The sequence below is a fragment of the Nicotiana tabacum genome, chromosome 9 (genome assembly GCF_000715075.1).
Source record: "Nicotiana tabacum cultivar K326 chromosome 9, ASM71507v2, whole genome shotgun sequence".
Lineage (NCBI taxonomy): Eukaryota > Viridiplantae > Streptophyta > Magnoliopsida > Solanales > Solanaceae > Nicotiana > Nicotiana tabacum.
In genome coordinates this window covers 90,391,872-90,418,165 of record NC_134088.1, presented here as the reverse complement: position 1 = coordinate 90,418,165, position 26,294 = coordinate 90,391,872, and the positions used below count along the sequence as shown (strand labels likewise).

At 35.4% G+C, this 26,294-nt stretch overlaps 2 protein-coding genes across 2 annotated transcripts; one reads left to right on the top strand and one right to left on the bottom strand.

Moving 5' to 3' along the window:
- Positions 1–742: 742 nt before the first annotated feature.
- On the bottom strand, positions 743–7,554 carry LOC107823676 (uncharacterized). Its single transcript, XM_016650402.2, has 3 exons — positions 7,290–7,554; positions 6,505–6,739; positions 743–1,076 (listed from the first exon to the last, which is right to left on the bottom strand). The coding sequence occupies exons 1-3, from the start codon at positions 7,330–7,332 to the stop codon at positions 1,022–1,024; spliced, it is 333 nt and encodes a 110-aa protein (XP_016505888.1). The 5' UTR covers positions 7,333–7,554; the 3' UTR covers positions 743–1,021.
- Positions 7,555–22,720: 15,166 nt separating this feature from the next.
- On the top strand, positions 22,721–25,241 carry LOC107823763 (GEM-like protein 5). Its single transcript, XM_016650503.2, has 3 exons — positions 22,721–23,266; positions 23,832–24,106; positions 24,656–25,241. Exons 1-3 carry the CDS (start codon positions 22,900–22,902, stop codon positions 24,887–24,889), a joined length of 876 nt encoding a protein of 291 aa, XP_016505989.1. The 5' UTR covers positions 22,721–22,899; the 3' UTR covers positions 24,890–25,241.
- The last annotated feature ends 1,053 nt before the right edge of the window (positions 25,242–26,294 follow it).

Below are 26,294 nucleotides of genomic sequence, written 5' to 3'. Positions count from 1 at the left end.
TAATTCCACTTTTGCTAATTTCCTTTTTTATCATTGTTATTCTATTCATATCTGATATCGGGATTTCATGATTTGAGAAGTTAAAAACAAATATATTCCCCTCTTAATGCTCTTAAGATTATATAGTTTTAACATTACATTATTTTGGTGGTCAAACAATTCTGTCTGTGTTACTGAAAATTAAACAAGACAATTTCTTTTCATTAAAAGCAAAATAAAACTAACAAATAATTGTGGTTATGACAGTACTTACAAGTAAACTATCTTAAATACGAGATTATATTTAGCAAATATGTCCTGTATATCTTAAACTATACAGGACATACATCTATTGCTGTTCGAAATTATATGTATTAGGATTATAAAATCCATATGTATTAGGTCTTTTTGTGCTTTAGTTTATATAATTTTAAAATGCGAAATGTAAACCCTAGCTAGAAATTAATAATTAAAAAAAACTAGCAAAATAGGCGGTTGTTGAACCTCTACATAAATGAGCAAGAAGGAGAAACTAATGTTATAACAGCGTATTCTAGAATTGCATAAAGATTTTACAACGAATCAATCCAACATTGATAGCATAGCAAAAAGAAAGTTTATAGAATATTTCAACAGCTAAAATACCCATTAAAAAAAGTTGTATCTAACATTATTTTATAGTCAATTTTCTAGTTTTTGATTAGATATAAACTCACTACCTCTGATAATCGCACAAAGTACAAAATAAATCATTCGAATACTGTTTAACTTAAATAGTTTTGATATTGTAATAAGAAGATTACATCTTAAGAGAGCTCGAAATACAGAAGCCAAAAGTTGTTACTTTTGCCAAAGAGCTAGGGATGCATTCTTCAGATAACTACTGGACAAAATAACTAATAATAGAAGTGTTGCAGTACAAGTTGTTCTTGCATATGTAATATAAAAGTCTTAAGGGAGGAGTCTGCTGACATTTTTAAGAAATCCACAATCAGTAGCAATTTGAAAAACCAATAGTATTTGGTAGCAGGCAACCAGCCAACTAGAAGCATCTACAGCACTCCTCCAAGAGACAGCAGCAACACAGAGTAGCCAAACTGCAGAAACCATCAGCTTTCAATAAAACAATTTGAACGACACGACTAGAAGAAATGTAAAGAACAAGCCTTCACAACCTAGAAATATATACTCCTTGTGTGTGTGTGTGTGTGTGTTTCATCTTCTTCTTCGTCTTTATCAAGTATCACCTTATTACCTTGTTTTTCCCTCTATTTTGCATGTGAGATGCTCAACATTTTCTTAGCCAACTTCTCCTTTCTATCATCTCATTTTTCTTCTATGTTTTGGCTTTGTATGCTCTTGCTCTCTCGAAAAGCAAGAATTCAAACACGCATAAGAGATAGAGCACGAGCATTGCAGTAGCTTATGCAGATTCACTTAAGTCGTGCTTTAAGTATGGTCACAGGTTGAGATATAATTAATTCAAGAAAAGATTTCTGCAGTTAAACCTTGAAAATGCACTTGGATACCACTTTCTACCTGATCCAAGGGCAACCTTAAAAGCTCTCTGTAATGCTATCTTTTGCCGATTAAGTTCTTCTTTCTCCTTTGAATTTAGTCTCCCACTCATATCAACAAAGATTTAAAGAAATAGATCGGACAACAACAATTCCGAAGCTGAAGTTTGCAACAGAAAAAGGAGAAGGAAAATAGAAGCCCCTCACAGATTCACAAAGAATTTATGAACAGCAAAAACTAGATGCAGCTTTAAGCCACAAGATGAAAGAATTTTAAAGCAGTCATGAAATAAGAGTAGAATAGAAATAAAAGCCTCTGGTGGTTTCACAAAAAACTAATGAGGGGCAAAACTAATTGGTGCGAATAGCTACAAGATGAACAAATGGCTAAATGATTCATACGCAAGACATTCTTCATGTATATCCCAGTGCAAGTAAGAAACTCTAAGTATGGGCACTATAGTTGAAGTCTGAGGAAAATGGTTCTCTAGGACAGCAATAATGGCCATCTTAATTAGCTCCCGGGGTTCTGGTTTAGTGGCAAGAGCGCAACAAGCAACTGTGGGTTAGGCACACCTCACGAGCTCGAACTCTACCTCAGACTAAAAAAAAAACTAGTATTTCAGTGAAGGAGGGCAGAGGAAAAACTAGCCATTATTCTGAGTTTCAAACTGTGCGCTAGCTGACGCTTGGAGATTTCTTGGTTATGAAAAAAATAATGGCTGTCTTAATCAAGAAAGAACAAAAGACCTTGCTAATTATGTTGAACTGCCAAGCAGAAGATAGAAATGACAACTGAGTTTTGCTTGTACTTCGACAACATTTGCAACCAGGAATAACCAAATCTTATTGATCTAATGAACTGATGCCTATGCTTGCGAGGGGGGAAATAAGAAAACTAGGTTCCTAGAATCTGCTTGCCTGAAGATTTTCATTCAGGTAGTACTATTTCCTGTATTTATTTACTTGTCGAATTCATTTTCTATGCGATAGCTGAATAACATGAGAAAAACCTCCACATTGGAAGAGATTATTCTCTCAACATTACCCTGTTTCTAATTGGCATCAGAAGGAATTAATTATAATATGTCATGTATCAGAAATCACATGCATGGTTTATAAGCATATTCCAGCAATTTTGACTCACTACCAAGAGTGGGCCGCAGAACTATGTTTTTGTACTAATTACTAATACAGTTCACCAAACACATTGTTTACCTAGAACAGTCGTACGTTGCAAAAAAACAAGGCACAAAGGAGTAGATGTGGGACGCATCAAGTGAAGGAGCTCTTCTCCTCACTTCCCTCTATTTAAGTTCCTAACGAGAACCTCAACTAGGCTGATCCATGTGGGTTCCATCATGAACCTATCTAGAACCCTCATATGCAAAAGAATAAAATGATTCTTCTGTTGTTAATAGGTTAATCATATGGGATCTTTTCAACCTAACCAAAGTTCAGCCCCTTCATTTTACCAGGGTTGATCAGCAATCTAATTCCTCACCACTACTCTTCAAACACAAGTTCCCAAAGACTTTTCTTAAGGGAGTACGGTGCAATCTTTCTCAAGAATGTCACACAGATTTTTTCCTATTTCGATCTCGCCGTTACGTGTTTCGTCACGATTGGCATAAAGTTTGAGCTGCACCGAATGTGGTAGAATGCCTCAGGAAAAATGGAAAGAATACATGTCACTCATTTTTTACAGCTTGTCATTCCAAAGGTGTTATACTTTACCAAATTTTGATGTTCATACTACGTATGACTGATGGCTACACGTATGAGGATGACCAAAAAAAGAGCTAGGTCCCTAAGAGTCTGTTTTGGGAAAATACATAATTCCACCCTAAACTTGTCCCAAAAACTTGGTTACACACTTCAACTTTACGGGCATCCTTTTACCCCCTTATTATTTATCGAAGTGCATTAATTATCTCCCTAAAAATAAAGAACCACTTTTGTACTAGACAATGTTACACACGCTCCTGCCACGTCAGAACCATGTAGATGCCATCTAACTTTTTTTTCTCTTTTTTCCTTTTTTTTTTCTTTTGCATTTTTCCCGTTCATCTTCCATCATTCCTCCATTTTCTATAGCACCCACCAACACTCATATTCCGCCATGAAATACCAAAGCTCAAACTGCCCGAGAAAACTTTATTTCTTTACTTTACTTCTCTCTAATATAATTTTTTAGATCAAGATATTAAAATTATTAAACTTGAATGTCAAAATTAGAAACCCAACTGCCCCTTCATTCCACACCATGTGAGAATTCTTATGTTTCTTCCTCTTCCTAATCTCCAACATCTCACCATCCTCCATTTCTCTAAATTAATTTGACCACCACAGAACACATAATATACACCAGTAGTGGGACCTTCATCACACAATCAACACATATCCTCTCTAAAGTGAGATTCATCCATGGTCAAATCCCAAATCAAGATCCACTTGATTTTCTTTCTATATCTTAAATTTTAATCTTTGTAAATGGATTTATGTGAGACTATTTCAGTCTTTGCTGACAGTCTTTTAGTAAAAGAATTTTCCGCCAAACCCAATTTCTTTACTTTTTTTTTTCTTTTCCTTCCTGTTTTCTCTCTTCCTCTTTTTTCTGTCAAAACCTTCTAACTTAACATCAACGATGCTGTCCGATATAGCTGTTGCATTAACAATAGAATTTTGTAACTTTCACCGGTTGAATGTCGTACCCATTTTTTATTGCTACTCCAGCTTCTTCTCATCTATCAAATACTACTAAAAAGGGAGTTTCAAACAGATTCAGAACAACAAAGGTCTGTTTGAAAAAAAATGATAGAGGTGATTTTTGTTGTTGCCTTCTGGTTCATAAAGTTAGGTCATTTTTAATTGCAGGGAAGAAAGAAAAGGAAAAAAGTGAAAGAGTAGAGAGAAAAAAACGAATAAAAAATAAAACGAAAAGATTAAGAAAAACTTAAATTTAATTAAAAACGATATTAGTGAAATTTACTTCATTTTACTTATTATTTTTGCCAGCCACGCTTGTTCAGGAAAATGTAAACACTCTCTCTGCCACACCACCTCTAAGGTGGATAATTAATACCCTTCGGTCAAGAATAAGGGGGTAAAAGAATGTCCGCAAAGTTTAAGTGTGTAACTGAGTTTTTGGGACAAGTTTAGGGTGAAACTTATGTATTAGTCCTTTCTTATATGATAACTGAATAACATGATAAAAAACTTAACATTGGAGATAGATATTTATTCTCTCAATTTACTTAGATTCTATCCTTTTTAATTGACACCAGAAGTAATTCATCATGATGATGAAACGTTTTTATAAAACACATGCATATATTATAAGGACTTCTCTTTACACAAACCTGGATCAAAATATTATGAAGATTGAATTGAATGAAGCTTGAAACCTAAGTTGCTCCGACATGGCAGTTTAGGTGCCGCACCCGTGTCGACACGATACTAGTATGGGTGTGGGTATGGGATCCATACCGAATTTGGTCAAACAATTTTGGGTACTTTGACCACGACAAACGGAAAAATCCGAGACAGAGATACAATTTGATTTCCGAAATCAAAATCAAAAATAGGGTAAATTTGAAGAAAATAGCATACCTTATCTAGGAAATCAATCCTTTACTTATCTACAACTTGGGGGAAAAAAAAGAAAATCGACACTTTATAATATATACGTAAGTATTCCACAAAATTTCTCATAATTTAAAAATACCTTCTTTTTTTTTGGAATTATTTTTAGCCGGATCACCGCATCCGTATCCGTACTAGGATACGTTTCCCCGAATCTTACAATTTACATCTCGAAGGATCCGACCTCTAGATCCGCACCTGTGTCAGACACCCACACTTGTGTCTGAGCTTTAGTGTGTACCACCACTGTTCCCCTAATGCATTTTTTACCAAAAGCAGTCCATGTGGCGAAAGAATAACAGCATTTAACAACACATGCGGACACAAAATTTAGAATAATAAAAATTGGACGAAATTCAAGGAACCTAAGAATCCTGCCCTAAGAAGTCCATGTGGACCCGCACAGGTGACGACCTCCGGCTTTCTTCCTTCATTTTGAGATTCCTTAGCTAAGCTGAGTTTTGTGAATCCTGGTCATGAACCAAGCTAATACCCCTTAGGCACAAAACAGAACTTGACATCACTAAATACAAATACACCTAAGAGAAAAACGGTTCTCGTGTTGGCATTCAGTTAATCATCTTCTCAATCTTTCACCCTTCTTTCATATGGGCACTAAATCTAGTTCCTGATGACTATCCTCCAAACATCAAGCTCTCTATGACTTGAAAATTGCACATACATAACTATTTTCCCCACTACCAATGATAACAAATGAAGCAATATCCCCACATATTATCAACTCTCGCTTGTCTTTTGGCCATCAATTGCAGGAGTACAGATTATGTTGCATTAGTGCCTTTCAAATAAAAGTAAATTTTCCAAATTGAAATAGAGAGAAGAGGGTAGCAGCTGGACCTTAAAAAAATTCAAATTCTAATGTTACCTGAAAGGTTTAGTCAGATCAGTCGAATTGTTTATTCTGGTATGATAGCACAGATTTTAATTGATGACGAAGTTCCGTGACCAGATACAGGAAGAATATTCTTTTTTCCTTCATATCACTTTCTCCCCAATAGGCATTTTTATTACTCTGGCCTTTTGTTGTTTTATGATTCGAAAAGACCTCTTCTTTTAAGAACAAGCCCAAATATCTCTTGTAGAAAACGTCCATTTAGAATCAGTTGAAAACCTTATGGATATAACCAACAATAACTATGCCTTAGTCCCAAGTTGGGGTCGGCAATATGAATCCTCATTCGGATATAGCCCATGATAGAAAATGTGCGGTAAAGGGAAATCTAGTCAGCATTCAACACATGAAGCAAAATGGTGGAACCTCTAATATCCACTAGCCCGGACACTAGTGTTATAAACTTAAAAAATCAAATATATAGGAGAAAGAGAGTGAGAGATGACATACCACCCTCTTAGGAATGAAGAACAGCCATTGTCATCACCATGATAATAGCCACCACCCTGGTCGTGGTAGATGTGCTGAGGTGGTGGTGGAGGGTATTGATCATTAAAGTAGCCTTGATAACTGCCTCCAGGAGGTGGTGGAGGAGGAGGATAGCCGCCTCCACCGTAAAACCCTGGTGGTGGTGGCATCCCCGGTGGCGGGTATCCTTGTGGTTGAGGTGGTGGTGGTCCATACCCTAAAAATTTGTCAAATCACAACAACAGAAAGTTGAATTTACAACAATTAATTGACGAATTCACTAGTAGTAATAATTTAGTATCAAAAATTGAAACTCAGGTACTGATCATGCAATTAGGTATTCGTATTGTAACTTACCCCAAAAAAGTGATAAACAGAAGAACAAACAAGCGTAAAATCAGAACAGTCAAATAACCAATTCCCTAAAATAATCAAATAACCAATTTTTTTTAAAAAAAAAGGGTAATTCGGTAGACAAAGGTTGAAAATTGGGTGTTGTTGAAATTGTATTGTTATTGCAACTTGCCTAAAAGAAATGAAAAAAATACAAGAACAGACAAGTAAAACTAGAACAATCAAGTTGACCAATTTACTGGTGAAGTATTTGGTAAGTAAAGGTTGAATCTTTGGTGATCTAGTTATTGATATTATACCTTGCCTAAAAGAAGAGAAAAATACAAGAACAGACAAGTAGAATTAAAACAATCAATTGACCTAATTTACTAGACAAAGGTTGAAAATGGGGTAATCTTGAAATTGGGACATACCTGGTGGAGGGTAGGGACCTTCGTGAACATGCTGGTAACTCATTTGGTGTCAGAGATGCTGGTTCTTGATTTTTTCTTGGTTGATAGAGAGAGAATTTGATGACTAAAAATGAAGAGAGGTGAGTAGATCAGCTAATATAGCGACTTTAACTTAGCTGCTAAGGTGGAGGAAACATATGTAGTACAGGCACGTCAGAAGATCAATCCATAAGATAATTTAAGGGTCGTTATCACTATTCACTATCATAGCCGTTCACGTGTTAGCAGCAGATAAAGTTAAGAGGTCTATAATTCAGCAAATGGCATTGCTTCAAAACGTGAGTCATGATCGAGGGAAGAGGTAGGGAATCTTTTTGAAAAATAGCCACTTTTAACCACAATTTAGCTAATATTTAAAAAGTAATTGGTATTTAGCTACTCTTTTGATACTAAATAATATTTGGATCAAAATATCCCAGTTAAAATACGAAAAACTCTATGTGCGATTACTACACTGTAAGCACTTATAAGTTCAAATTCCAGGAACAATTCCTAGAGTTTAAAATATGCGATACTCCAACATCGTATGCTGAAGTTCTAAACATTTAAAAAATAAACTCTACCGAAAAGGAGGATTTGCAGTCGTACCCTATATTTGTGTCACCTTTTAACATGTATCATATTTTTAAAAATTATTGATCTAATAGCCAGCTGATAAAAAATCTGTAATAATATGACAATTATACCCCTGACAAAAGATATAAAACCTGCATCACCCATTAATCGCGTGATCTGCAACCTCATTCGTGAAAAAAGATCTCCTCCTCTCCTCTCAACAAATTTATCAAAAAACTAGTAACTTGTCCAGATTCATCTTCAGAATCACACTTGCATGAAGTTGTTTCACCTTTGAAGCTAAAACTTCATGCTAATGTAGCATGAAGTTGTTTCATGTTGAAGCTAAAATTTCATGCTAATATAGCATAAAGTTATTTCACATTGAAGCTAAAACTTCATGCTAATGCATGCTGAAGTTATTTATCCTCCAGTCTACAGTTTTGTCATGAGTTTTATCCGAAACTTCAGTCTAAACATGTAAGAAGTTATTTAGTTCATTTGCTAAAACTTCAGACTAAACATACTTAAGTTATTTAGTTCATTTACTAAAATTTCAGACTAAACATGCTTAAGTTTTTTAGTTTATTTGCTAAAATTTCGGACTAAACATGCTTAAGTATTTTAGTTCATTTGCTAAAATTTCAGACTAAACATGATTAAGTTTTTTAGTTCATTTGGTAAAACTTCAGACTAAATATGCTTAAGTTTTTGTCTTGTAGTATACAATTTTCTAATGAGTTTTTGCTAATGCATGCTGAAGTTATTTAGTTCATTTGCTAAAATTTCAAACAAAACATGTTGAAGTTAGTTAGTTCATTTGGTAAAATTTCAGACTAAACATGCTTAAATTTTTTTATTTCATTTGCTAAAACTTCAGACTAAACATGCTTAAGTTTTTGTCTTGCAGTATGTAATTTTCTAAAGAGCTTTTGCTAATGCATGCTGAAATTATTTAGTTCATTTGCTAAAATTTCATACCGAAATATGCTGAAATTTTGTAATGCAGTCTACAGTTATGTCCTGAATTTTATCCGAAACTTCAGTCTAAACAAGCTAAAGTTTTTTAGTTCATTTGCTAAAATTTCAGACTAAACATGCTTAAGTTTTTTAGTTCATTTGCTAAAACTTCAAACTAAACATGCTTAAGTTTTTGTCTTGTAGTATGTAATTTTCTAATGAGTTTTTGCTAATGCATGCTGAAGTTATTTAGTTCATTTGCTAAAATTTCAGACAAAACATGCTGAAGTTATTTAGTTCATTTGCTAAAACTTCAGACTAAACATGCTTAAGTTTTTGTCTTGAAGTATGTAATTTTCTAAAGAGTTTAGGTTTTTGTCTTGCAGTATTAATTTTCTAAAGAGTTTTTGCTAATGCATGCTGAAGTTATTTAGTTCATTTGCTAAAATTCCATACCAAAACATGATAAAGTTTTTGTAATGCAGTCTACAGTTTTGTCCTGAGTTTTATCCGAAACTTCAGTCTAAACAAGCTGAACTTTTTTAATTCACTTGCTAAACTTCAGCCTAAACATACTTAAGTTTTTGTCATGCAGTTTGTCAATAGTCTTTTATTAAAGAAGGGAAAAATCGTCTTTTTAAAACGCTTTTAACAAAAACAAAATGGGTACGGATGCAAATAAAAAAATAAAACGGGTATAAGTTAAAAAGGGGCGACTAAATAGGGCGCCCCATGCAATTTTTACACCTGAAAGTACTGGTGTTTGAACATGTAAACAATTCACCGGTTTTTAGTTTATTCTTTACCCAATCGGCATCTCCATTGCAGCCCAAAAAGTCCAGACTACATAAAACTCTCAATTTAGTCTTTGCAATAAATGACACAAGGTAGCCATTTTTAAGTATGATATTTAAAATATATCCATAATTTATAATGTATTTAAAGATTAACCAATATATTTAAATCTCAAAGTTCCAACTTCAGGACATCGTGTCCTAAATTGTGTTCAGAAATTCAAATTTTATGTCCTGAATTTTAAATTAGCAGTTCAAACATTCAGGACACTAAGTCCTGAATTTCAAATTAGCAGCTCAAAGTTTCAGGATACAAAAATTCAGAATACTTAGTCTTGACGTTTAGGTGAATTGGCTAATCTTTAAGTACATCATAAATTGTGAATATATTTAAATAGCATACTTAAAAGTAGCTATTGGTGCACTTCACCTTTTATTTTATTTTCTATGTTAGTCATTTTCTTTAATCATACTTTGCTAGAAGTCTCCAACTACGATAAAACTTATTTTGTCTGTTACTCTCTCCTTTTTAGATATCAAAAATAGTTGAGATGGAAAATGCAAGTTTAATGTGTTTGAAGTTGCACAAGATACACAACCACGTAGACAACACAAATACAAGATTGAACCAATCAACAGAGTTTGTTGAATTCATATGCTCTTATCATGGTATTATAAAACAAATCGAGGAAAATAGTAAACTCAAACTACATGAATGTTCCTGGAGTTTGAACAGAAAAAGGTTTAAACTCCAGTAATTATCCTCGAGTTTAAACTACATATTTCGAACTTTAGGAATTATTCATCGAAGTTGAACAAGTAAATATTCAAACTTCAGTAGTCGTTCCTAAAGTTCTTCTGTATTTTAAGAAGGGGTATTTCTGTTCAAATTTTCGCATCAAAAAAATTTTTTTTTCCCTATTTTATTTAAAATAGTAGCTAAACTATAGTTACCGATTTAAAAGCTATCCTCCATAGCTGATCTCTTCAAGAAAAATTGACACACCGTGACAACTGCCAACATTAAATGGCATAAATAGTCATTTTATAGTTATTGGTATATGTTAACTTACATTAGATTTTTACCTTTAAAAATTAGTTGTTATAACCAAAATCCTTGTCCTTAAAAATAACTTCAGAATATTTGCCCGCCCTTCTCTCTCTTCTAACCTTTTTTTTTAGTTATTTTCCCAAATCTCTCAGTCTTTATTCCCAAATCTCTTTATTATTATACCCATGGCTCTACATCTGGCAATAAACTCTTTTGATTTTTGTGAATTACCGATATAATTTAATATTTTTTTAACCTTCGATCAATCACCTTTTTCACTTGTATTTGATTGAAGTTAGGGTTTGGATCAACAGAAATATTTATCTCCTTTCGACATTGTCAATACTTTATCTATGCATGTAGAAAAAGATTCTGTTTTTGAAGAACCATTAAAGATCATTGAAGCCTGGTTCAAATTTTTTGATTTGCATATTAGTATTATTTTTTCTCAATTCGATAATATCAGATTTTCTTGTAAAAATCTTAAGGATCTTGAATATCAATCTTGGAGGTATTTGTACACGATTTGAGGTAGATTTGAGCTAAATTTCATATTGAATACTCGAGGTTGAAGTAACTTGATATGTGTTTCCCCCATTGTATCATGTGTATATCTCCATGTATATTATAATGTATATCTGACAAACCAGTGAAAATAGATCAGAAAGGGAAGCTCGTTAATGGAGGTTAGGGTTTTCTAGAGAGTTCATCAGAGAGAACAAACGAAGAGAGAGAATGCAAAATTATCGGCCAAACCTTAACAGTTGTGGCCTCTTTTATTTATATCTTGTTTATACAATGTAAAATGGCTAACCACTAAAATGAATAACTACTATGTTATATTAACTAAGAATGGCTAACCAATACAAAAGGGCTAAGTATAACATAAATAGTCGGGCCAACTTAAGCCAAACTTAAGTATGTTGCTTTAGGCCTGAAGCGGTGCAAGCTAGTGGCCCAACACCCCCTTCAAGTTGGAGGGGGAAACAACCTTCAACTTGCCAAGAAAAGTGTGATGGAGAACCCTAGGTAGTGGCTTTGTGAATACATCTGCCAGCTGGTCAGAGGTAGGAACATGTGACAACTGGATGAATCCTTCAGTCAATTTACTGCGGATGAAGTGACAGTCCACTTTAATATGTTTAGTGCGTTCATGGAAAACAAGATTTATAGCTATGTGAATAGCTGCCATATTGTCACAGAAGACAGAAATAGGAAAGAAAACCTCAATAGTAAGATCATGCAATAATATCCCAAGTATTATTAGCTTCTAGAGCTTCAAACTCTTTTCTCATAGCATCCTGCCAAGCTGGAATAGGGGCTGCATGAGAATAAGTATATGGTTCAAACTCTACAGGTTGGACAGCAGAACAGGAAAGAGAACTGGGCAGTTTATAGATGTAATCCTTGAGATAAGAAGGATGAGTGTGTGTTCTATTAGATTTTCTACGTGGGAAAACAGAGGTGGTAAGATTGACAGTGACAGGAGAAGAAGTAGAAGGGACAGAGTCAAAGAAAGCATCAGTAATGTGGAGGAGAAGGTGTAGCATCAGAAGGTGAAGGATGGTTGTTAGTAGCATTAGGGAAAGAAGAAGGGAAAGAAACTGAAAGAGGAATAGAAGGGGTGGTAGCAGCAGGAGGTAGAACAGGTTCAGACCAATAGGGTGGAACAGAAGGTGAAGTAGTTGACAATGGGTCCTTTGACATAACTGGAAGGAAAAAATCTGAAGAGAAAGGAAATAGTTGTTCATAGAAAATGACATCTCTAGAGACAAAACACTGCTTTGATTGAAGGTTATACAACTTATAACCTTTCTTTGCAAAAGGATAGCCAAGAAAGACACATGGGATAGCTCTAGGTTTCAGTTTGTCTCTTTGAGGAATTGGAACAGAGGCAGCCAAAAGTTCTCAAGTGTGAATAGTTAGGTGTCTTTCCAAATAACAACTCATAAGGTGATTTATTCTGTAGTAACCTAGAGGGAAGTCTGTTAATGATGTATGTGGCTGTGAGGAGGCAATCTCCCCAAAATTTGATTGCTACTTTGGATTGGAAAAGTAAGGCCTTGGAGGGTTCTATGTTTCCTCTCCACTACACCATTTTATTGAGGTGTGTGTGGACAGCTAGTTTGATGGATGATTCCATTTTCAGAAAAGAAGGAAACTGCAGCATTGTTATTTCCCAATTCTAGAGCATTATCAGACCTTATGCTTTGAATGGTGACATAAAATTGAGTTTGAACCATCAATACAAAGGCCTTTAGGAGAGGAAAGGCATTACTTTTGGACCCCATCAGATGAGTCTAAGTGCATCTAAAGAAGTCATCAACAATGGTAAGGAAATATTTTGAGCCTGAATATGTAGAAGTGTGATATGGTCCCCAAGTGTCAATATGAATAAGTTGGAAAGGCTTAGAACTATGAATAGAACTATTAGGAAATAGTAATCTAGTTTGTCTAGCCATAGGACAAATAGTACATGGAAAAGACTATGTAGAGGAATTATCAGAGGAAATTTCAGAAATGCTTTTTATTTTAATAAAAGGAACATGTGCAAGTCTATGATGCCAAACAATTTCCATTTTATTCATAGCAACTTTATTACAAGAATGAGAAAAAATATTTACAGTACAAGGAAGATGATTAGAAACATACAGAGATGACAAGCTGCTGCAGGCAGTTGACAAAGTAACATGAGGCTGAGAGGGATTTTTCCATACAAATTTGTACAACCCACTATCAAGTTTACCAAGATCCAGAGGCTTCTTCAGAGAAGGGCCCTGTATGAGACATGAAAGTCTAGTAAACTGAACTATACAATCAAATTGGTCTGTGAGTTTGTGTACAGAGATGAGATTGTGCTTAAAGGAAGGTAGATAAAAGACATTGTAAAGAACTATAGAATCAGCCAAAACAAAAGAACCTGTGCAAGCAACTTTTACTTTATAACCATTTGGAAGAGATACTAGGAAAAGAATAGGTAAAGGTGTGATATTAATGAGATATTCTTTATTAGCAGTCATATGGTCAGAAGCACCAGAGTCAATTATCCAAGTTAAGGAATCAGATTGGTTTAGCAAAGTAGAGTTAAAACTATATACTACATTCTTAGGCAATAGTGTACCAGTAAAGTTGGCAGAACTCGTGATATTGAGTTGAGGTGCAGGATCAAAGACATGAGATTGCTGCAACAAAGAGAGCAATTGAGAGTATTGCTGCTTTGTCAACCCAGGCACCACAAAAGCATTTTCAGCAATAGGCACAATAGAGGTTTGATTGGAAGAAGTTCACTCAGAAGCAGAGAAATCAGAGTCTGTCACCATATTAACAGTTACCTTTCTACCCTTGGTAAAATTGAACTTACCAGGAAAGCCATAAAGCTTGTAACACTTATCAATTAAGTGCCCAGGCTTCTTGCAATACTTGCAGAAGAGATTAGAGGCCCTGGACTGATTATCAAAGTTCACTCTTTGAGTAAATTGTCTTTGCTGCCCCTGGAATTGCATATTCAGTTGGGGTTGAATAGTTTTATTAAGGGAATTCACATTGAAGGAGGCTGCTTTAGAGGTAAATTAAGGAGGTGGGTTGACTTGTCTTTGCTTTTCATCTTGAAGAAGAATATTATAGACATTATCAAGGGATGGTAGAGGTTGCATCATTAACAGATTGCTTCTCACACCAACATAAACCTCACTCAATCCCATGAGGAACTGATGGACTTTGTCCTCATATTTCTCCATTTGGAAACCCACTTTAGCAGCACAATTGTAAGAATTTGCATGGCTGCTGCACATTACTCCCAATTCATCCCAGATTCTCTTAAGTTTGGTAAAATATGAAGCAATATCAAGGGATCCTTGATAGGTAGAGGCAAGTTCCATTTTTAGTTCAAAAACTTTGGTCCCATTTATACTACCATATCTATTATTTAATTGTTTTCATATACATTCTGTTGTCTCAGAGTATTGAATACTTTCGGCTATATCTGGTGATAACGAGCTTGTTAACCAAGATATCGCCATATTATTACAACGGTCCCATTGTTTATAATCAGGGGAAGTTGCAGCAGGTTTAGGACACGAACCATCAATAAATGCAGTTTTGTTCCTAGCAGACAACGACACTATCATACTTCATTTTCAACCTCCAAACCCACTCCCTGAAAATTGCACAGGGACCAGGGACACACCAGGTACATCAGACGACAAAGGGAATAGAGATGTAGGGCTAGGAGTGTACGCGGAAGAAGAAGTCATGGTTATAACAATTAACTCACCAACAAACACTTTAGACTAAAATCAGAATCCAACACATGCAAAAGAGAGGTGAAAATACCAGCCTTCTTCGCAACCTGAAAAAGTAAAGCCTTGATATAGTAGAACAGCTACAGCGAAGTAGTGAAAAACGAGGAAACCCTAGCACCGAGAGAAATTGACGAAACCCTAGCTTCAACAAAATAGAATTCTTAGCCTCCAATCAACACCAGAAAGATTCAATACAATCTACACAGCAAAACAGAATCAATCGCAAAGGAACATAGTGTATTTGCCGGAAAATAACAAAAGAATAACGAAGCTCCGACGAAAACAAATCGTGATGAAAATTGGGTAAAATCAGACAGGGGTAACACCGCTCGACGTAGATGAACAATATCTAACGGATTCCCCGCTCTGATACCATGACAAACTAGTGAAAATAGATCAGAAAGAGAAGCTCGTTAATGGAGGTTAGGGATTTCTAGAGAGTTCATCAGAGAGAACAAACGAAGAGAGAGAATGCAAAATAATCGGCCAAACCTTAACAGTTGTGGCCTCTTCTATTTATATCTTGTTTATACAATGTAAAATGGCTAACCACTAAAATGAATAACTACTATGCTATATTAACAAAGAATGGCTAACTAATACAAAAGGGCTAAGTATAACATAAATAGTCGGGCCAACTTAAGCCAAACTTAAGTATGCTACTTTAAGCCTGAAGTGGTGCAAGCTGGTGGCCCAACAATATCTTATTTTATATTAGTTTATCTAACATACAAATTTGTGTATATTCATGAAATAATGTGTATGTATATACTGATATACATAAGAATATATAACATAATATACAACGGTATTGTCCATGAAAAATTTACGTATATGATATACATGATATACAATATGATATACATATGTTACATGCCTCACACACTCTTGTTCAATCTAATAGGAAAAAAAAAGTAGAAGAAGAAGAAGAGAGTAAAGGAACACAAATAGTTGCTGAAAGTGATTCCTTTTCTATTGCCTTTGCTGAGTACATTTATACAGTGGATTAACGAATCCAAATCTAAGTGGATAAGTACAACATATATTTACACAAGAGTTAGAATATCAGTAAAACTAGGACTCTAGTAGATAGCAATTTGCAACTAACTGAATCACATGGATAATGAGAAGTCGTTATGATTTTGAATCCCTTTATCATGCCCCCGCAAGATGGGCTGGATGGAAAGAAGATCAATCTTCTTGATTTGTTGGAGGAACTGCCTCTTAGGTAGGGCCTTTGTTGGTGGATCCGCTAATTGTCCACCTGTTGGTATATATCACACGATAATTTCTCCCTTGGAAACTTGGTCTCGAACAAAATGAAAGTCAATGGCTACATGCTTCATCCTACTATGAAAAACAGGATTTTTACAAAGATAAGTAGCACCAATATGGTTACAATATATAACTGGTAACTTGAGCTGCGTTAGAGAGAGTTCACAAAGATGATTAGAGAGCCAGTTCACTTTAGCCACTACAGCAGCCACTTCTTTATATTTTGCTTCAGTAGATGATCTAGCAACTGTACGCTTCTTTTTGGATGACCAACTGATCGGATAAGAGGCAAGAAAAATTAAGTGGGCTGATGTAGACATGCGATCATCGTGGTTGCCGGCCCAGTCAGGGACAAAAAAGAAGACTTCTTGAAGTGTAAGCCATAAGTTATAGTGTACTTCAGGTATCGAAGAAGCCTTTTGACAGCCTGCCAATGCTTAACAGTTGGAGAGTGCATGAATTGAGCTAACTTGTTTACCGCTAACGAAATATATGGACGAGTGAGCGACAAGTATTGTAAAGTGCCAATATCTCTTCGAGACTCTTTTGTATCTGTTGGAGTAGAGCCATCACTGAGAGACAACACTGATGAAGTAGACAGTGGAGTAGACACCACTTTAGCATCTAACATGTTGTGGCGTTCTAATATATCATATATATATTTGAGCTGCTTCAGAGGTAAGCCACCATTGTATGGAGTAACTTCTACACCGAAGAAGTAGTGTAGGCTGCCCAAGTCTTTAAAAGAAAACCGAGAGGTCAATCTAGTAATAATAGACTGAACAGCAGACCTCGAGTTACCTGTGATAATAATATCATCTACATATACTAGAAGAAATAGCAGAGAGTCACCGCAATGATAGATGAACAAAGAGGTATCAGAATGAGCATTAGTAAAACCAGACAAAAGCAAGTAAGAACGAAGCTCCAAATACCATGCACGGGGAGCTTGGCGTAGACCATAAATAGCTTTCTTCAAGAGACAGACATGATATGGAAATCGAGAATCCACAAAGCCTTGAGGTTGTTACATAAAAACAATGTCATGCAAAGTACCTTGTAAAAAGGCATTATTGATGTCTAACTGGTGGATAGGCCAACCAAAGGTGACAGAAATGGAGATAATAACACATACTATGGTATGTTTTGCTACAGGGCTAAATGTGGAATCGAAGTCAAAGCCTGGTCGTTGGGTATATCTTTTGGCAACAAGGCGCGTTTTATAGCGCTCCATAGTGCCATCAGGATTGTGTTTGATTTTGAAGATCCATTTTCATACTATGACATTATAATGAGGGGATGGGGGTACCAAGGACCAAGTTTGATTGTGTTGTAGAGCATCAAACTCTACTTGCATTACATTACGCCATTGAGGATGTTGGCAAGCTTGACGATATGAACTATGAGCTAATGGAAGAGGAGATGATCCTGTTATGGCTAAATAATCAAAGACCTCTTTTGGTTTGAAAATATTATTCATTGACCATATTACTGGTCAATTTTGGTTGGGTGATAAAGCAGACTAGTTAGTTGACAATGGTGGAGTTGTGGTTATTTGAGAAGAAGTAGTTTGGGAATGAGTTGAGTCTTGAGGTTGAGATGGGCAGGTGTAGTTTCCAGTAATGTTAACAGTAAGTGTTGGATTGGGTTGTGCAGGGAGTGAAGCAGGTAAAGAAGAAGAGAAAGGTGAAGTAGTTACCTGTGATGGTGATACAGAAGGCTCATAACTGATCAAGGCAGGGTAATGGGAATCTCTGTTCGTCGGCGCCATTTGTATCTCTTCAGATAAGAGAGCTTTGGAAGGAGTTTGAACTTCTCCAGTAGGTGGAGAAAATTCTGCAGGATGAATTATCCAGGGATCTTGTTGTGTAAGATTGACACGAGGTAGACTATTTTGTTACTTTTTGAAGGGGAATACCAACTACAAAAATGACATGGTGAGAAGAGTAAAATTTGTGATTTTGAGGATCGTAGCAAATGTAACAGCTTGAAATTCTTTCATACCTCATAAAAGCACATGATTTTGATTTATTGTCTAACTTGTGGCTTGTGTATGCCTAAGCCATGGATAGCACAAACAACCGAAGACACGGTGTTTCGAGTAGTTGGGAGCAATGTTAAATAATATTTGATAAGATGATTTATTTTTGAGAATCCGTGAGGACATGCAATTGATTAAGTATATGGCTGCTTGACATGCTAGTGACCAAAAAAAAGTGAAACAGATGTATGGTGTAGCAGAGTAAGAGTCGCCTCTATGATATGACGATGCTTTCGTTCAGCCGTCCCAACATGTTAGGGAGTGTATGGTGGGCTGGTGAAATGTTGAATGCCCAGGCGACTAAGTAAAGAAAGTAGGCCAATGTATTTGCCACCACCATCATTATAGAAAGGACAAATTGATGTATTAAAGTATCGTTCAACCTGATTTTTAAAGTTATCAAAGATGGCCATGATATCAGATTTTTGTTTAATTGTGAAAAGCCAAGAATACTTGGTAAAGTGGTCGACAAAAACAACATAATAGGGAGACTTATCAAAGGAACGAATAGGAGAGGGTCCCCACATATCTGAATACAAAATGTCAAGAGGTCTAACACTTTGCAAAGTATTTATTCCAAATGAGAGACGATGACTCTTATTACATAAGTAAGGATCACAAAAAGTAAAAGACTTGGATGTAGACACTGGAGGGTTCAACAACGAGACCATTGACTTTGTGATGTGAGGTTGAGGATGGCCAAAACGAGCATGCCACAAATGTAGTGGTGGATGACTAGTTGATATTGCAAACTGAGTGGAAGGTGGTGAATGCTCGGCGACACGATCAATTGATGACCGTTCGTACAGATCCCCATTATTTTGGCTTTGAAGAAGTGCTTCCCCCATTCTCAGATCCTTCACAACAAAAGAATATGGAGAGAATTCAATGGAAGAATTATTTTGTCTACAAAACTTGGCTACTGAAATAAGATTTTTTCTTACATGAGGTGCACACAGGATATTATTAAGCACAAAGGAATTAAAATTGAAATTTGAGAGATTAGTGTTTCCTATATGTGAAATAGGAATACCATTACCGTCACCAATGATGATCTCGTCCGTGCCAGTAAAATCCGATGCAAACATGAGGCTATGTGGATCATTTCTCATGTGGTGTGACGCTCCTGACTTAATCACCCACCGACTATTTTACATGTTGTTACGAGCATCGAAGTTAGCTTGCATTTTAGCAGCAAAGTGAGATTTTGAGCGGCAAACTTTAGCTATATGACCAAATTTATTGCAAAGTTGACACTGAACTCGTTGATTGTTCGATTGTCACGGATTATATCCATTTTGCTGTCTGAATTAATTGCTCGACTGTCCATTTGTAGACTAGGATTTGCGATTGGTATTGAAGTTGTTACTACGAGGTCAATTGTTTGAGGAGTTTCTCTGATTGAGTTGAGCAGTGATAGTGAGTTGTTTCTTCTTGGCATCTTCATGTTTGAGGAAAACTTCATGATCAAGTAGTTTATCATATAGTTCTTTAAAGGTTATAGGTGTGTCTCAGGCTCGGATGGCTGCTGAAATTTTCTTAAATTCAGGCCCTAAACCACTAAGGACTTTAATCGTCAACTCTTCGCTGGTTAAAGGAGATCTAGTGGCTGCATGTTCATCCGCTAAGGATTTTATTTCACCCATGAAATCAACAATAGATTTGGAATTCTTTCGCAGCACGGATAGCTGTTCACGAAGTCCAAAAATTCGAGCCTGGGATTTGTTGGCATATGTAGTGTGAAGACTTTTCCAAGCAAGTGCAGCTGTGGTGACATTGGCTATCATTGGTGCGATTGTGCCATCCACTGAGGCTATGATCAGGGGCGGAGCTAGCCTTGAGGTTGCGGGTTCGTCCGAACCCAATAACTTTAGTTCAATCCATATATTTGTCCTAAGAAATTCATTGAATATATATAAATTACTAATTTAGAACCCAGTAGCTTATACTAATTGGAAAACCGAACTCATAAGCTTCAGATTCTGCCTCCGCCTCTGGCTATGATTGCGTGTTGAAGAAGGCTATCTTGCCTTGTCCAGATTTTGTAGGCTGGGTTGGGCTTGCTTGAACCATCTGTTGAAGTAAGGAACTGTAGAGGACACAGTTCCGTTCCATCTACATAACCCATGAGGTCATATCCAACGAGGAGAGTGGAAAGTTGAGCTTTCCATGTCGAGAAATTATGACTGCTGGTGAGTTTGAGAGGTAGTTGGGATGCAAGATTAATGGTGATTAGTTGATATGCTTGAGGGGCAGTGCCACCAGTAGTAGCAACAACAATAGTATCTGAAGAGGGCATTGTCACTGGTTTGGTTTGACAAGAAAAGAAGAAAAAAAAAGGTGTTCCGAGAATCAGTTACTCGTTAGAGTCTTTGATGCTCTTGATACCATAAAGGAACACAAATAGTTGCTGAAAGTGATGCATTTTCCATTGCCTTTGTTACGTACATTTATACAGTGGATTAGTGAATCCAAATCTAAGTAGATAAATACAACAACTATTTACACAAGAGTTAGAATGTCAGTAAAACTAAGACTCTAGTTGATAGCAATTTACAACTAACTGAATCACGTGGATGATTTTGAATCCCTTTAGCAGAGAAATTTTTTTTGAAATCTCATTTTTTTTTTACTTTTTGCAAAGAGATAATTTTTAGGCATGAAATTAGGACGAGAATTTTCTCATTCTCCTGTTATCTCTCCTTTTTTAGGGAATATGGCCATATATGCTAATTTTTTGGGCTTAAGTTGCTAAATCAAATTCTTGGCTAAAATATTGCCAAAACGTGTTGGCAGTTATCACGGTGTGCCAAATTCCCTTTTCAAGAGGGTCTAAGTTCTAACTTGGAGAATTTAGTTTACTAATATCATGTTTTAACTTAGGTAAGTTACCCATTGACGGTCAGTCAAAAAAAATTAATTATATTCACTAGCCAAATATATTTTAAAAAATATTTTTATATATATATATATATATATATATATATATACTATATACTATATACTATATACCGTATTATTTTTGAGAGCGGCTATACCATATACTTTTCCCGTTGTTGAGCCAGTTTGAAGATTTTTGAGGCCCCAATGCAATTTGTAATGAAATCCAGGTCCACCTACCACTTGGGCCTCATCTTCCACTTAAGAAAAGGGTCGAACATGTCGAAGTAAATAGGCGTCATTCATGTGTAGGAGCTTGGATAATATTTAAATGAAATTGAAAAGGGTGAACTATTATTATAAGTTGAATTCGAAAAAAGATATTTTTTGCATTTCCATATGGAGAAGAATTTCACATAAAAAAAGTTAAAAATCTGTGAGGAGAAATGAGTATTCCCTCGTTTCAAGAGAAATGTTACTTTTATAAATATTTAGTAAGTTTTTTATTTTAATATTCCTATTTATCGCTAATGACATTTCCTATAGGAATGACATAACATTTGTAAGACCACAAAGTTCAAAAATCATCTTTAGTATATTATAGACACCTTTATTCGAGTACAAATCTCAAAAATTTTCTAATATTCTTAAATGTCGTGTATCGTCAAAAAAAAGTATTTCACTAGAAATATGATTCAAATAAAGCATTTGATATTTCAGCGCTAATTCAGGTACTGAAGTTCAACGCATAGAAATGTTATTAGCCAAATGAATATTTACGGATACTAAATTTAAAAATTTATAAATACTGAAATATTATTTATGACCAAAAAAGTCAACGCTAGCCAAAATGAGTACATGGCTTGGCAGACAACGAGAAAGCCAAGCAATTCTTTTTGTACATATACAGTGCAAACTGGCAACATAGGAAATTTAATAAATGTGAGCCATTTCTTAACCGAGTAGACTACCGAGAAAATATAAAAGAATAATCAGTTTGAATCCAATGATCACCAGTTGACCCTTCCTTCTTCTCGTTAATTAGCACGCAAAAACAGGTAGAAATTGCAACCAAACACATATAATATTAGTAAGCAAACCGCAAATGACCACCCTCTAATTTAAAGTTACTAAATTAAGGTATGTTGCAAAATATTTGTGGAGATAATCTTCTACTCCCTCTTTCTCATAATAACATTCCGTGTCTTGATTTCTAAAAATAGTGGTGTCAAATTATTTGTCATTTTAAAAGTTTAAAATTAATTTTTTTTCCATATTTTATCCTTAATATTAATTATTCTTGAAGATTACAAATACCTTAATTATGAGTAAGTAATAAATGAAGATAAATTATATTTTAAGATATAAATAATAATAAAATAGTAAAAAAAATTTTCTATTTAATATTTTTCTAAGGGACGTGTAAAAGAGAAAACACGAGATAGCTAGAGTATAATTAGCCTTACCTCTACTTGTTTGATGTCTCTTTCAGCTGATGTTCTCTAGCTAACTGCTTAAATTTGCAGCATAATCTTCATAACAAAGCAAAAGAAAACGCGTTGGCATTTACAGAATATATCCTATTTCTCATCTTCTTCAATTCTTTATGTAAAAATACAGTCCATTAACATTTCTCCACTTAAAATTCTCCATTCTACTAAAGCAGATTCTCAGCAGAATCTTTACCTTATCAGACAATAATCAACGATCAATTATGACAAGCACAGCAGAGAATAACCAAATACCAGCTAAAGCTAAAGAACCAGAACCCCCCGAAACATTTCCTACTGCAGCTCCTTCATCAACTTCAGGGTCACAAGATCCATCACCTGATATGGGTCGGGCAAAATTGGGTACCCATATTATGGGACCTCCAGCAGTTCCAATTACACATCCAGACAACCAGAAGGCTGCCTTATGGGGAGCTGATCAGAACCACCGCCATGATTTTCAACCGCAGCCTTACCTTTTGTATTCTCCTGTTCAAAGGCCGAGCAACAACCCTCTTGATCCTGTTGTTCATATCCTCAATTCTTGGAGTAATAGAGCTGAGACCACCGCCCGCAACCTCTGGCATAACCGTGAGTTCTAACTGTTTGTTCAATTGTGTGATTGCCTCATCTAAAATATTACCCCATTCGTTTCAGTTGATGACCTTCTTATTTCCTACTCCTATTCGGTCTGTTAAAAAAATTGATATTTTTCTAAATTTGAAAAGAATTAACTTAATAACAAGCTTTTATAGTCATATATTTATTATGGCAGGTTACGAGTACTAAGGTTCAAAAGTATGTAATTCAAACCATGAGATTGATCTTGTTATTTATTTCTTTCTTCAATTTCGTTTCCAGTCAAAAGGTTCACGTAAAATGAAGTAATTAGTTTTAGAAGACGCACTTTTCCTTCATTCAGTTATATCTTCACATCCTTTTCAAATGCGGGATTGATTCTTTTTCATGTGCAAATTTATTCTGTAAGAAGTGGCGATGAGACTTATGTTGTCATATCACCTCATCGAAAAGCTTAAACTGCGAGGGATACATATATTTATTTACTCCTATTTGATTATTGTCTATTTCACCAAGCTATACCAGGCAAATATATGTACAAGTGTTTGATAGATCTAGCCTGTTCTTCATGTTGTAGTGAAAACTGGGCCATCAGTGTCCGAAGCTGCATGTGGAAAGCTTAAATTGACAGCTAAGGCTTTAACAGAGGGAGGATTTGAGCCACTATACAAGCAGAATTTTGCTACAGATCCAAATGAGCAGTTGAAGAAAACATTTGCTTGTTACCTATCTACAACAACTGGCCCTGTTGCTGGAACTCTGTATCTGTCATCTACTAAAGTGGCTTTCTGCAGTGATCGTCCCTTATCTTTCGGAGCTCCATCTGGACAGGAAGCTTGGAGCTACTATAAGGTAATTAACTCGTGCAAATTTAGACTATAGATTCACTGAATGCCAATACATTATGGGGTACTATGTATTTTTTCTGATGAGTTGAATATTTCTTACTATAAATGCACCAGAAAAGGGTACACTTGTATTAAGTTCTCCTTGAAAGTTCTAACCCTGGGGCAGAGTTAGGTGAAAGGGAAATGGTTTAATTGAATCCCTTTCATCGAAAAATATACTGTGCGAGTAGGGCTATAACGATTCAATTTTTATTATATATAAACTGTTGAATCCTCTAAACACAACAGAATAATCTAGTATAGTGTTAAGGGGCTCAAAAGTTGCTTTAGCTCTCATGTTTGAATCTCAACTATGACATTTTGGTATTTTGTCGAATCCCTTTGTATAAATTTTTGGCTTGGCTCTCGCACTATCTATGTATGATGCTCATCGGCGATGAAAATGAATAAGAGAAGAAAAACTAAACACAGGGGAGATATACATACAACTGCGTGTTAAAACTACTACTGATGTTGTTCCTTCAGTTAACGAGTGCTTTCGACTTGCATATAGGTTGCAATACCATTGGCAAACATAGGCACTATCAACCCTGTAGTCATGAGAGAAAATCCATCAGAAAGGTACATTCAAATTGTCACCATTGATGGTCATGACTTTTGGTTCATGGGATTAATCAATTTTGAGAAAGCAAAGCATCATCTCCTAGAGACTTTATCAATGTTTAGAGGGCAACCTTTTGGTGGACATGGCAATGTGCCAGTGGCACAATCCGCTGGTAATTACTAGGTAATGAAATCTTCCGCCAGGGACATTTTCTTGGATTACACATTTGTTTTTCAGATTGTCTGTTCCCTTTGTATTCGGAAGAGATATTGATTGTATCATTACTAGTATGTTTCACGATACAGAGATTGGGGTGCTTTATATGTGTTCAAGGAAATAACTGTTATGCTTTTTTCTTTTTCTTTTTATTGGGTGGGGGGTGGGGGTGGGGTGGGGGTACATAAATGAGATTGCATTGGGCTGTGGTATGTTATGCTTCTTTCACTATATTGGTTTTATTGCTTTACTTCCGGTCTCAATTATATCGACATATTGTATAAACATTAGAAAAATATATTTACATGCATATGATGAATTTTTCTTGTTTTTATATCCAAAAGCTTGTGGTTGAATTTCCCTGTCTCTCCTTTTTGGTTTTGTCTGGACTTATCAAATTGGGCTGATTTAGGTTGATCAGTTTACTTCAGCCCGTAGGGTGAAAATAGTACGGACTAGCCAATTTTTGGATTAATAATTGAAAAATAGTCATCGTTTACAAAATCAATAAAAAATAATCATTATTTTGCTAAAACACAGAAAGTTCCAGCATATTATGCTGGATTATGAAGCTCTTGCATATATACTTCTAGCTAGGGGTGTTTAAAACCGAACCGAAACCGAAACCCGAACCGAAACCGAAGCTTAATGGCTTATTGGTATCGGGTTAACGGTTTAACGGACGGGGAACGGATTGAATTTTTTTAATTAACGGCTTATCGGTTTGGGGGCGAATTATTCGATTTATATACTATATATACATCTTAAGATATATATATATATATATATATATATATATATATATATATATATATATATTAAATATCAAAAACCCTTCCACTTCTTCTAGTACTCTATCTCTAAGTTCTAACGCCTAATTCCTAAATAATCAGAACCCTAACGCCTAAACTTCAACCAGCAGCCACCGGCAGAATTATGGTTCTCTTTATTCGACCATAATTCAACCAGCTTCAGTAGAAATTTAACCAGCACTCCAACAGCCACCCGCAGTACTCTATCCCGCCAACGTCCAGGCTTCCATCACTCCATCTTAGTGCCCTAGTATGAAGAGCAAGCTCATATCTTTGCTTTTTAAAATTGTAAGTATGGCTCCAGCACAACCTTTGTGTTAATTATTAATATATTGTTACCTTTCTAAGAGAAATGAACAAGAAACAAAGGGAAGGACCGCACATTTATTGTAATTTTGCTTCGTTGTGCTATGAATAAATTAATAAAAGCTTAGATACCATTATATTTAATGAGCTAAACTACTGAAATTGTTCCTTTGCATCTAAACCCAAGCAATCACATAGTTATCTCAATGAAATTTGATATCCTTGTATGATCCATGTTATAGCTAGCAAGAGTT

Bases quoted from the DNA above. Each gene is read 5' to 3' on its own strand.
- LOC107823763 (XM_016650503.2), top strand. From the start codon at position 22,900: ATGACAAGCACAGCAGAGAATAACCAAATACCAGCTAAAGCTAAAGAA. The intron at 23,267-23,831 runs GTGAGTTCTAAC...TTCATGTTGTAG, and splicing joins CCGCAACCTCTGGCATAACC to TGAAAACTGGGCCATCAGTG. The intron at 24,107-24,655 runs GTAATTAACTCG...ACTTGCATATAG, and splicing joins AAGCTTGGAGCTACTATAAG to GTTGCAATACCATTGGCAAA.
- LOC107823676 (XM_016650402.2), bottom strand. From the start codon at position 7,332: ATGAGTTACCAGCATGTTCACGAAGGTCCCTACCCTCCACCAG. The intron at 6,740-7,289 runs GTATGTCCCAAT...ACAAATTTTTAG, and splicing joins AGGTCCCTACCCTCCACCAG to GGTATGGACCACCACCACCT. The intron at 1,077-6,504 runs GTATGTCATCTC...TGGTTTCTGCAG, and splicing joins TCTTCATTCCTAAGAGGGTG to TTTGGCTACTCTGTGTTGCT.